General features: G+C 37.0%; 1 protein-coding gene across 1 annotated transcript in view; it reads left to right on the top strand.

Moving 5' to 3' along the window:
- The window catches only part of LOC121413939 (leucine-rich repeat serine/threonine-protein kinase 1-like), a 79,304-nt gene that overhangs the window by 17,878 nt on the left and 47,744 nt on the right, over positions 1-13,682 (top strand). The window contains exons 3-4 of the mRNA XM_041606958.1: positions 2,045-2,416; positions 3,799-3,964. Of these exons, the coding sequence (XP_041462892.1) occupies positions 2,099-2,416; positions 3,799-3,964 (484 nt within the window). The 5' untranslated portion in view covers positions 2,045-2,098. The remainder of the gene's footprint in view (positions 1-2,044; positions 2,417-3,798; positions 3,965-13,682) is intronic.

Genomic DNA, 13,682 nt, shown 5'->3' with positions numbered 1-13,682 from the left:
TTTGCTACGCACAGGTCGACGGTACCTAGCAAGTATCTCGCTTGCAGTTGCCTGCTGGAGTGCATGCAAGGGCCTTTTCACACGAGAATCTTGAATCATCATTGTTATGATTATTGCAATTCGTCTTTTACAGAATCATTGTACCATTCACAAGTTATAACTCAAAAACTGTGATTTGAATTCGAATTCCAGAGCAAAGACGCTATTGTGTCCTAGGTGACTTGTCAATCAAAGCACTACATCGCAGAGGAGAAACTACGATGAGTGCATGACAATTGTATTATCTACGGAAGTGCGTGAAAGGTCACTTAAGCTCCTCCCTTCAAAAGATTTTTTTAGGTCAACCCTGTCAGACGTAAAATTTGTACCGTAATTTGAATGAAACTTTATCCTGGAATTCACCTCCGGAGTAGAATTTGAAATCATGATTGTGATTAGTGATTCTAGTTTGGTTTCACACATGCTAAAAAATCGTCATTAGAATTATTTTTCACTGGAATTATCATTCAAATTACGAGTTTGGTACCGTGTCAAAGGGCGGCAAGTCTGATTTACATGCTGAAAAGTTTTGAACATGCTCAAAACTTTGTTGTGTGTCTATTGCAGGCAATCACCAGGAAGGCTTGCATGGAACAATGTGACAGGACCTAAGTTAGGGAAGATAATGGACACCCTTTATACTGCACATTGTGTATTAAAGAAAGTGATATTTTTCATGATACATTTTACATATTTCCTTCGATATTGTTTGACAGTATTTTACTCCAATTTCCAATATTTAGGAGTCGCATTTGCTCGTAATTGTAGATGTTTGCCCTTCACCAAAACCGTTGAATATGACGTCAATCATGAGGAATTAATACCCTATCAAGTTTCTTTCCAGTGATTAATCTTGAATTTTGAATGAGTGGTGTAGAGTTCAGTGTTTGTTTGTGGATTGCCAAAAGGGCATTAACACTGCCTGGTCGTACACATTGATGCACAGGTAGCGCCCTTTTGGTACTTGAGGGATGACCGATTTTGGTACACCCCAAAACCAGAGAGATTTAAACACCCCTTTCCTGTTTTGAAACAAGAGTCATCGCCGGGCCTTGCAGTCAAGGTAGTCATGTGATAAATGTAACATGAGGAGCATCTGTTGCCCTGGGTCCTTCGCAGAAGGAGTTGCAATTGAACACAATTCCAGCAGGGTCCCGTATTACAAAGCATTGTGATCAACCAGGGGCCCGTTGCAGAAAGAGTTGCAATCAATCGCAACTCTAAAAATCAGGCGCAACTTGATTTTCAACCAATCAACAGCGTGCATTTGAGACTTGCGATTGATTTTTTGACTTGCGTTTACACGCAACTCTTTCTGAAACGGACCCCTGATCTATTACAACTATGGAAAGCCAGCAACATCATATCTGAACTGCATGTTTGTTCAAGATATTTTCTAGATATGCTGTTTATTCATACATTCATTGTTTTCTTGAAAGTTCAGTCTGTCTCTCTTTATTTACAAAGGACATTACAGTGCAAATTTCCTGTAGTAGAAATTATGACGTTGATGGATTTCCATATACATGTACGTGTAGCTGAGGTTGAACGAATCAATCTTTACTCTTTATAGACGGGGCCATGGTATCAAGCACAAGTTGATTTTCAACCCATAATGTAGCATGTATTGCAATAATACTGATTTGTAAAGTCTTATAGAAAATATGTGCATATTCTTCTGTGCTGTATTAAGAGTTCCTGAAAATGTTTGAAAAAGTATTTTGGGCTTGTGTTTTTTTTTTCATAGGGAACTTCTCCTGTAGCAAGCTCTTGAGCACATTGTGACATAAATGTATTACACATTGTTCTTAGTGACTGATAGACTACATACCTATCACAAGTAGGCATATCATTTTAAGAGTGACCATAAATATAGTTTAGTGATAAATATTTACATGTACTAGTACATTTACATTGCTATCAAATCAAAAGAAAATTGTTTAGATTCTGTGTTATGAATCATTTTTAATGATGAGCAGACAATCTGTATGTCCTTGTCTTTCAGAAAAATGGATGTAGGAGACCAGGTTTCACAAACCGTCCACCTCATCAGTCAGTGATGGTGAGCACATCGTCTCCAAAGCATGGCATCGGGGTGGGGCCAGGTTACGACCGCGACCCCGAATACCGGCCCGACTTCAAGGGGAAGCTCCTCCACCAGGCTGCCATCTATTCCAACGCGAGTCTCCTGGCGGACCTGCTGCGCGGCTCTCAGAGGAAGTACATCAACGAAGCGGACTCGTACGGCCGGACGGCGCTCCACGCGGTGTGCGCGGTGGAGGTGGTGGAGAAGGAGGAGAGCGTGGAGTGCGTGCAGATCCTGCTGGAGTCGGCGGCGGATCCCAACGTCCAGGCTAAGGAGATCTACAGTAGATATGTAAGTTGAGGTTGAGGTTGAGGATGGGGTAAATTTCCAGTTATTTCTATTGATATGTGACCTGCCACCCAAAAAAGTTGCCCAATATATCAAAATTTTGAGATTTTTATTATTGAATTTTGAAAAGGCATTCCACAGACATTCTAACTTACGAACAGCTTTATGAAACACCCACTTGGAAACATGGTGTGAGATAAACTTGTAATTTGTGTTTTTTCGTAAATTTTACAACTTCAAATTTTGATATTGGATAAATTACTCTCTCAGAAACATGTTTGCTAATTGTGGGTGCATTTTGGTCAAGTGGTTCTGACTCTATCCTTTTGAAACGGGGTTGGGTTCGAATCGTTGCCATGGTGTGTTTTCCTTCAGCAAGAAATTTATCCACACTGTGCTGCACTTAACCCAGGTGAGGTGAATGGGTACTCAGCAGGAGTAAGTCCTTGCTTGTACTTAGCGCCGTTGATGGTAGCTCGAGCTAAAGCCGGTGTTATAATAGCAGCGGTTTGTATCCTCTAGCAAAAAACGCTTTATAAATCCAGCTATTATTTTTATTATTATTATTCATTTTCTCTGAAAACCAAAGAATCTTCCCTGGTGAATTATTGTTTTGGGGATGGCTGAACACCTATGTGGACTAACTTGGTCATGTCATGTTTAACACGTGAACAAGCCTTAATAGTAAAGATCATCTTTTAAGATGTGAACTCAGTATTTTTATTAAATGGTTATATGTTTCAATTCAGAGTGAAAAAAATTACTTGTTCTATTAAACCTCGAAAATGAAGCAATTATCTGCTTTTTCAACAATGGAACTGATATGAAGGCAGAAATAGCGCACTGCAGCTCTTTAAAAATGTTATCGAGAGTGTCCTGGCTAGACCCATTTTAGCGGTGGTTGCTATTTCACGGCATTACATTACAAAGTTTGTTTTCTTCAGGCCAAGATAGTGGTAATGTGGCATAGCAATCTTTGAAAATAAACTAAATTAAATACTTATCAAATATAAGAATGTTTAATGTAAATTAGGCAAATAAAATTAAAGATGGAAATGAATGCACATCTAGATCCTCTTTGCAAGGAGTTAGTTATGTAACACTTTTCATTTGAAATTAGTGGTGGATGGAAGCAGTGTTTATCATTATGAGTGGTGGTCAGAGATCTTCTGTGCTGCTTGAGCCCAACCACTGCCGCTCATTGTACATAAAGCCATAAAGCTGGTTATTACTGCATTTGATGATAATTTGAGAAAGGCTATCAATGTGTATGTTTGTTCTTCTTTCATTCATTTTTTAATTTTGAATTATGGAATTACCTTTAAATGAAAACTTTTTACTTAGGTTAAATTCCTTGCTTTTCAATGATTTTTGTTCCATTTTAGACACCATTGCACATTGCAGCTAAAGATGGCAAACTTCAGATGGTGCGTCTCTTGGTAGAATACGGTGCAGACCTCGATGCCAGAGATGTCAAGAGATTGACTGCAGTAGAACTCGCTCGCATTAACTTTCGTCAAGACGTTGTCAAGTACCTCAGGAACAAACATGGTAGGATATTTGTGAGTTTGGCTTAATTCTTAATCGAATAATCCTTAAGAAACTGGAGGCGTCAGTTTGGACCACCGCCATTTTTACCTGTTTATTCCATTCAAAATGTGAATTTTACCTGTGAGAATATTTAAGGCCCTCTCTTGGTTATCTTTTTCAAAAGGGGCTAATTGTGTGCTCATCATAAAGCCACAGACATATATATCCTGACATTTTCATCCAGTACCATGATGTAGAATGCTCCAAAACATTGTGTGTGCAGATATCTTTCTTTTTGCAAGGATTACAAAATTCATTGCACCAACACACATTTTTATTTCATCATTGACTCCATATTTAGGGAAAACACATTAATTGAAAAAAAAATGTAGTAATGAATTGAAATAGTTACAAACGCTTTTGGGGAAAATCACAGTAACATTATAGTAAATGATAGATTACGGCACTGGTGAACAGGGACTATTTAGCTCCCTTGTAAGGCAGGTATTTGGCTTGAATGGAACTATACTTTTCTATTAAGAATGAATGAATGAATGGGAGAGTGAGTGAGTGAGTTGGTGGGTGGGGGTGGGTTGGCGAGTGAGTGAGTGAGTGGGTGGGTGGGTGAGTGAGTGTTTCAGAGAGTGAGTGAGTGAATAAATGAATGAATAGATAAGTAAACAAATAAATGAATAAGTAAATGAACTAATAGATTAATTGATAAATAAATGTGCGTGTGAGTAGATGTGTGGGTGGTGAGTGAGTGAGTAAAAATATTGGTAAATAGATAAATGATAAATAAATTAATAAGTGTGTAAGTAAGTAAATAAATGTATTTCTCTGTATGTAATAGTGATTTAAGTAATACTAACATTTGCCATCAAGAAAGAATAATGATATCCCTTTTTTTCATCTACCACAAAAGCAATAAAATCAAGTTAGTTGATAAACTTTCAAAATTAGGTTTTTTGTTTCAGTTGATTTAATTGGTTTTGTTTTTAGATTCTAGTATTGCAGATTAATTGCAGATAAAATTTGGGGTTACCTTTTTTTCATTTGTGGTCTGTTGATCTATTCAAGGAAATTAAGCATGGTCTTGTTTCAATTAAGTGCTCTCCAAGCTGTAATACCAATCTCATTTTCAATTTCAATTTAATAAGTGATTGAGCTCATAAAGATAAGATCTCAACCACTATAAGCAATTATGCATGTTTTGTTTATCAGGAATAGAGAGGGGGTTAGAATTATGAGGTTTTAATGACCAGCAAGTGTAGAATTTATGTCTACATGCACTTTCCCTCTTTCAATTCATAGAGTAGTATTATACACACAATCGATACATGTACTTGTGAGCGAGTTGTAATAATGCAGCTCATTCAAGGCTATTTTCAATATGCAACAAGCAAGTGGCACTTGCACCAAGTGCTTGTGAAGGTTATTTTGAATACGCGCGATGCCTGCTTTGTTATTACCATCGCAAATTAATAAATGTGCATTATTTGTTTTATGCAGGTTGGCGAAATATATTTGTAGTGAATAGGTTGTTCGAGGGTCGCACAGATGAAGAAATTACACCGTACAACTGCTTTTTATTATGAGATCACAGGTGTACGTGTATCTATCACCAGAGCTGACAAGTAGTACTGATTTTCCGTATTTAGTAATGAAAATAGAGAAGAATACTGATGGTTTCATGCAAAATACTGGTTTCTTAAGTTTCAGTTTATGTGTTGTCCTATGGTATTCCTGTGAAAATCCTAATTTCCTGACCAAAATACATATTTTCAGCCTTGAAAATACTGAAATGTTCTTAGTTCAGGTTGGCAGCTCTGCATTACTGTGCCCGCCTAAGCATCAAAATCCTTCGCCATAGCTTCGTCTTTGAAAGAACGCGCAGTTCGGATGCAGTGTCGGTTTTACGAGTTATGAATAAAAGGATGCACCAAAAATGCACAGTGCTGCACAGCAGAGGGGTTGGTTGCATAGAGTTAAAGCATGAACTTGTGCCTGGCTGATTATTACACACTTTGCTAAATTGTATTTACTTTATAAATGCTATTCTTTCTTCATGGGAGGCGCAATGAGGGGAGGGGGGCAGTCTGTTCTGGAAAAGAAGTTCCGCGATGTGCATGTTCTTCAAATGCAATTTCATGCCAACCATATTGAACCCTTGTTATCTCATTGCTATCTTATTAGCAGAAATTTAGTTTTGAAAGGTTATACCAATCATCAGATTAATAAAAAGGTAAGTCCATTGTGATGGAACAAGTTTTCTCTAGTATTAGGTTTTTGATATCATTGGAGGATGAGTGAGATGAGTTTTGCTTTCATTATCTTTTGTCAAAACCAGAAGTACAATAAGGATATCATTTTCTGGGTTAGAACTACCCATTCATCTCCTCTAAAGTGGATTGTCAATGGTTAGATAAAAAATATGGAGAGAAAATAATTCAAGAGCATTGAAGAGTTTGATGCATTTTCACTGCGAAGAAATGGCTTATTGGAATAGGAGGTTGTCATATTCTGTGCTGCATATGGATGTTTATCGGTGATAATTACTTCTTTCACCACGACACTATGATGTCCTGAACATTCATCCTGCTTTGGCACTTCTGCTTCAAGAGAAAGAAGAGAAGAGAGAGAGTGTCGGGGAAAGAGGGGGAGTAAGAAAGGGAAAGGAAGAGAGAGAAAAGAAAAGAAAGAGAGGGAATAGATAGAAATACCAAGATGAAGAGACAAAATGGAGAGAAACAAAATGAGAGAAAGGGGTAGAAATTGAACGAAAGAGAAAGTGATACATCCACACTCACTCTAAATTCCAAGGTTTTAAAATAAATCCAGATCGGCTATGAATAGTGACCAGCCAAATATTAGCTTTAGTTTTAAACCTTGTAGATTGAAGTATTATAATTCTAAAAGATTTGAATTTAAATCTTTCGAGATTTGAAAGTTAATCCTAAAGATTTCAAATAAATCCAACAATCGGCTGGTCACTATCCACAGCCGTTTTGGATTTATTTTAAATTCTTGGAACTTATAGTGTATGGCCCGTATTCTGAAGTCGGGTTTAACTTAAACTCAGGTTTAAAGTTGTGGTTTAAGTATGGAAAGCCATAAGTAGCATAATTTGTATTAAGTTGTATGTTTCTTATGTTCACTGTGCTCTTTCCTGATTCATCGATGGTGAAGACAATCATCTATCTATACTTCCTACACAATTATGAATGATTTGAGAGCCGAATGAGCTGAAGTATAATATCTCTACTGTTACTGATTATGTAACAATTGGCTGTCCATACTTAGACCACAACTTTAAACCTGAGTTTAAGTTAAACCCGACTTCAGAATATGGGCCATTATGTTAATAGACAAGGAAAAGAGATTAAGAGGATGGTAGGCAATGGAGAGAATTAAAGAGGTACTCCAGACTGAAAATAGTATGATTTGAACAGATGAAGAAAAATCAGGCAAAACAAAACACAGGAAATGTCATTGAAATTGGACAAGGAATAACAAAGCTATGATATTTTTATAAAGATTTGAATAATTCCAGTGGAATAGTTCTAGGTATGTATTCATGAATATTCAGTGAGGAAATCGATGGTGTCATATCCTTACATGGTGTAAGAAATTAGGTTTATTCAATTTTTTTCCTCCAAGACCCCCCCCCAAAAAAAAAGATTGACAACTGATTGCTGCATTATAAGGGAGACATATCATTCTCTTATGTGTGAAAAAATATGAAACAATTACAATTTCATGTAATAACATGAAAGAAAAAGGAAAGTGAGAATGTGACTTAATCAGCCTACCTCATGAATTTTTTTAACGGCATGCATACAACTGTTTTCACAAAATATTGCTTAACTTTAAATTCAATAACTTTATAACTTGTTATCAGATTTTGATGAAATTTTCTGCATTTTGCTCAGTGTATATGACTCTATTCATTTAGATATAAATATTCTCATCCCAGAATCTCCCTTTAAAATGAAAAGTAGGGAAAGGTAAAGGGAGATGTAAATTAGAACATAAACAAATAAACAGAAGCAAATAAAGAATAAGTGTACGACAAAGAACAAAAGTAAGTAAAAAAATTGTAATAGAAGTCTTAAGTGCATCATTCATGAAGTGATGGAGAAAGGGAATGAGTGAGAGCTAGACAGAGCAAAAAATCAGACAGTAAACAGAGGGGGAGAGAGAGATAAAATGGGCCGGGATATTTGCTCCAACAAACACATTGCACGCCCACATTACATGTACATTCGATGCGTCATTCATGTCGCCTTGCTTGACATTTTCAAGCCTAGGGCACCGATCAAGACGTTCTTTCCTGAATCTGAAGATCAGAGCTTCACCAATCCTCGCCCACCATCCTTATCCTGCCGTAGCAACGGCATATCCAAGTAAACATCCCTCTGCTCTCAGGCTGTGGCCGAGCTACATGTAGTCACGTACGCTAAAATTAATCGCTCAAGATCCGTTGAATTCTGTTCCTAGGAACCAAATTCTTCGCCCAAGTTCACTGGACATTAGGAAAAATTGTTATGCCTGGAATCTCAGTCTCAGATCTTGGTTTGAATTTAATTCATCTTTCAAATCAGGATCGAGGATTATTGCCTGTATGTGGCACGGACATTCATGGAGGGGTTTATTGCTATGACAGCGTATCTTAGGGATACAACACTGAATATATCATGACTGCACTCTTTACATTGAGAAATGACATTTTACTGAATAGAGCTGAATGTTAGCACCGATACATCAGTCTGCATGGAGTGACTTGTGAGGAAGCTACTTTGAGAAGAAATATTCATCTTTGTTGAACTAAATCTGTTCATTTAAGAAAAGGCTACTGTACTATCTTCTGGCTGCCTTGAGAAGATTAAACAAACACAATTGTTTAGAATGGGGAGCAGACTCTACTTTTTAATGTCATTGCGAGAGGAAATCTACAGACTGTCCTGTTGCCAAGTTTCTTCACAAATGGAGAATCCAGCAGCTCTGACTTGTTGACCTACAGAATGACAAATTAGCGTCTGAATATTGGCACATCTTTCAAATAAAACTGGACTATGAACATTGATTGTTCTCTTTTTTTCTATAGTAACTTGTGTTAGAAGCCAATGGGAGCCATCTTCATAACTCATCCTGTTGTTAAGATATACTTGTCGACTTGTATGCCTTAATAGGAATCTATATGTGTGAATTCTGCAGTCTGTTACAATTCATTCAGAACTGTCAAATTGAAAGAGGAATAGCTTGCTATGCTGAAATCTTTCTAGTCAGTGCAGTAGAATATGTCATCATATAACTGTCAAGATTCGCTCCACTTGAAGGATTAATTGAAGTTCTGAATTATCTTCAGATAGATTGATTATTGAGACAGAAGCTAATTAGAATTTGCTGTTCCTGTTTCAGTTGTATCTTCAAAAGCAGATTTATGCCATTCATCATATTTTTAGGATCCTCAAGTACCATGTCCATTTTACTTTATTACCTGTGCTCAAACAGTGTTTAATTTAAGTAATCACTGAAAGTACAACAATTGCTTTGGTTTGATAAAGCATGGACATCATTGTTAAAGGATTCATTGATACCATGATAGTGCTTCAGAAAAACGACAATGATGCATTAGGGAGCTTATGGCTTTGTGCCACGTGGTGATAACTCGGTTACAGTGATTTGTTCGGCAAATGAAACATTGGATTACTTTCATGAAAGTCACATGAAGGATTACAACAATGTCGAAGGTAGCTAGTGATCTCTCCAGCAAGTGAAAATTTGATATTGCGCAATCGTGTGACTGACGGTCAGTCTCGTTAAAAAAGGAGCCATTGTATGTTATCACTGATTTTTATAAAAGTTACGTGCATGTACATTTGTTTTAACCAGAACCATGTACAAAACCGAAGTGAATTGTAGCTTTCGGTATTCAACAGTTTAAACAATGTTTGTTATGAGTGGAGAAGTTTTCCAAGGGAAGTCCTACCAATCAGGATGTGATGATGGTAACTCAAAGAGGGGGAATAATACCTCCTCCGGTGAGTATTACTATTCCCCTTTTTTCTATAGCAGATAATGCATTGGAAGAATCACTCTGAATTGCTTTATATATGTATCATTGACCCGGTCCTTGGATTAAATCTTTTTTTCCCTAGGGAGTCTCCAGACCTGGGCCCCGTAACACAAGCTTAGCAATGATCGTAGAACATTTTTTACAATTGATTCCATTGACTACAATGTACAATCACTTGTAAAAATCAAGCGTACGATTAATTGCTAACCTTTGTGTTATGGGCCCAAGGATTCCGTAACAAAAAGGTTAGCGATTACTCGTTTGCTTGATTTATACGATTGATTGTATGTTGTAGTCATTGTAATCAATCGAAATGTTCTACAATCATTGCTAAGCTTTGTGTTATGGGCCCCTGGTGCGATTTCATAAGTGCACATGCCATGGTTGTATTCACTTGGTCTACAAGTATATTGGACCACTCTCAAATTGCCCGGGGGGGGGGGAGGGGGGGGCAGTCAGATGTATTGCTGTACACATGCGTGACCAAATTATTTCCCTAAACAAGTTGTCGCCAGAATATGACCCTTGGAAAAAGCTTGGGGAAAAAACATACCCTAAATAGTTTGACCCACGCGATTGACCATTAAAGAGTGCACGGGTGGCCCGCATCCAAAACTGAAAAAAACACCCCTCTCAACACGTTTTTTCGTACAGCAATATATTTGACTGGTCCTGCGGGGTCCAATTGCTCTAATGGCTATTTGTTCTACACTAGACTATACTTGGTCTTATACCTACATATATACCTTATTATTATTTTTTACACTTTCAAATTAAATTTTGGTCCATAAAAAGTTCTTGAATAGGGTAAATGGTAATTATACCAATGATAAGTAGACAAACTGGTACTAGATAGAGTTTGATTAGACCATGTGGGTTGAGACAAAATGTAAACTTGATAAAGCGACTGTAGACCAATCGGCACTTGTCCCTGGAAAGCACCCGAATGCTATCAAATTTGCCATCGAATGCCAACGGTGATGATATTTGCTCTAAATGGTGAAACAACATTTGCTCCTGCAACATTTGATCCAGGCTTAATTTCGTATAAGATGTAGGGTTAGGGTTAGTGATGCAATAGGGTTTTACATGTATGTTTAGGTTTAGGGTAGGGTATAACGTTATTTAAAGGAGAATGAAACAATTGGAACAAGATAGCTTGTGTGAAAACAGAATAATCAAAGAAACAGATCAACAAAAGTTTGAGAAAAATCGGACAAATAATGAGAAAGTTATGAACATTTGAATATTGCGATCACTATTGCTATGGAGATAGCATATTGGCAATGCGACAAAGATGTGTGATGTCACTGATGAACAACTCTCCCCATTACTTTAGTATATATTTCACTTGAATTGCCTCTTTTATCACATCTATCCATAGATCATGTGTTCTTTCTACATGAGGGCATGTAATACATATTTTTTAAGAATACATAATGGATAAAGAGTTTGTATCATTGTAATAGAAAAAGCAAAAAGAGACATTTTGAGGGTATTTTATAGTCCACCAAAGGGAACGTTGTTCATCAGTGACATCACACATCCTTGTCACATTGCCAATGGGAGGATCTCCATAGCATTAGTGATTGCAATATTCAAATGCTCGTAACTTTCTCATTATTTGTCCGATTTTTCTCAAACTTTCTTTATTCTTATTCTTTGATTTTTCTGTTTCTACACAAGCCTATTTGTTCCAAAGATTTCATTCCCCTTTAAACAGGAAGTAATTCCTCAAAAAGCTGTGCGCACCAGAATCGGTAGACGAGCTTAGCAGGGGTAATATTGGAGCGCCGTGAGCACCTACCAAGGTGGATACGTGCGCTATACAAATACTATGTTATTATTTTTAAACCGAGGGTTGAAGTTGGTCATTTGATTACATGTAGTGTGTGGAATCTTTAGTAGGTCCATGATGGAATTTAGAGAGTCTGAGCAATTTTTGCCAGAGGAAATGTCATGGAACCCTCTAAATCCCTGTTCATCTTAGCCAAACCTTTGTTTGATAATCAACAAACTCTTCTTGAATCCGATGTGTTCACATCATGTTAACAGTAGAAAATCTGAAGTGTGACTCACACTTAGACTGTGGACAACTCTAAAGTGTAAGAATTCATTGCCTTAACTAAACAGAATGGACTATGTGGCTGTGATTTATACTGTTGGACTGCTCAAATTTAACAGTGTGAACGTAATTTTACACTGTGGACAAGTCTACAATTGGAGTGTTCATAGTGTGTTTGCCCAGTAATGATAATAATGGTTTGATATAGCGCCTTTTCTTGAGGATGCAAAGCGCTGTTGATTGCATAAGACAAGTTAGGTTTATGGTTATGTAAGTGTGTTTTGAGATGTTTCTTGAAGAGGTTAAGAGAAGAGAGGTTTCGAAGAGATGGAGGGAGTTCGTTCCAAAGAGGGGGGGGGGGGCAAGAGATTGAAAGAAGTTGAAACCAGCCTGTTTGCTGGACTTTGTAATTACAGTAGAGTATATATAGACGTGAACTGTGATTCACATACGAGTAGTGGAAAAGATCATTTCAGACTGTGGACACATAAACAGTGTGCGGGATTACTGTATTTTCACACTGTGGACTAAACATAAAGATGTGATTTGCATTATAGATATGCTAATTTAATACTATGAACAGAATTTTAGACTAAACTACTCTACAGGTTTAGCTAGGGTCACAGTGAAGATGTTTTTCACACTGTGGACAACTGTACACTGTGTGTTCCCACACTTCACAGTGCACTGATGTGCATAGTAGACTATGCAAAGATTTGATTCACACTGTTGAAATGCTCAAATTTTAATCATGAGAGGAGAATTTGACACTTGGCAACTCAACTGTGTGAAGGGTCATAGTGTGTTCACACCATTGACTTTTTCACACTGTTGAACTGCTCAAATTCAAAAGTGTAATAGGAATATCAGACTGTGGAAAAATTAGCAGTGTGAATGTTCACAGTATGTTTACATAGTAGACATGTGCAGATGTGATCCCTGATATTAGAATGCTACAGTTATACAGTGTGAAGACCATTTCAGATTATTTGCTACTCACTTGAAAACGTGATTTATGCTGTTAAAGGTTATTTCACACTGGGCAACTCACAGTGTGAGGGATCACAATGGGTTTGCACAGTATCAGACTGTGTGAAAAAGTTATTCACATTGTCAAAATGGTGATTTATCAGTGTGAGATGCAATATCAGACTGTGTGCAACTCCTCAGTGTGAGAGGTTGCAGTGTGGTCATTCAGTGAACTATGTGAAGATGTGATTTACACTGTCAAAATCCTAAGATTCAACGATTTTACACTGTGGCTAACTCTACTGAGTGTTCACAGTGTGTTCACAGTGGACTATGTGAAAATATGATTCATGCTGTTAAAAAGCTCAAATTGAAGAGTTTAAAGATGAATTCACATTGTTTCCCACACACTAAACTTCTACCACTAAACAGACCTGCCAACCAGTACGTTTTAGGCGTATTTAGTACGTTTTTTGCAACCAAAATACGGCATTACGTTTTTCTTTAAAAAATATGTTTTTTGTTAAAAAAATATATGTATCTAATTCATAAAACATACACAAATATGGTTATTAGATCAATGTTATTTCAGGTAACTTGTTTTTTTTTCAATCATTTTGTTAAAA

The sequence above is a fragment of the Lytechinus variegatus genome, chromosome 4 (genome assembly GCF_018143015.1).
Source record: "Lytechinus variegatus isolate NC3 chromosome 4, Lvar_3.0, whole genome shotgun sequence".
Taxonomy (NCBI): domain Eukaryota; kingdom Metazoa; phylum Echinodermata; class Echinoidea; order Temnopleuroida; family Toxopneustidae; genus Lytechinus; species Lytechinus variegatus.
Note: the sequence above shows the minus strand (reverse complement) of the source record. Positions and strands in the feature narration are given on the sequence as shown.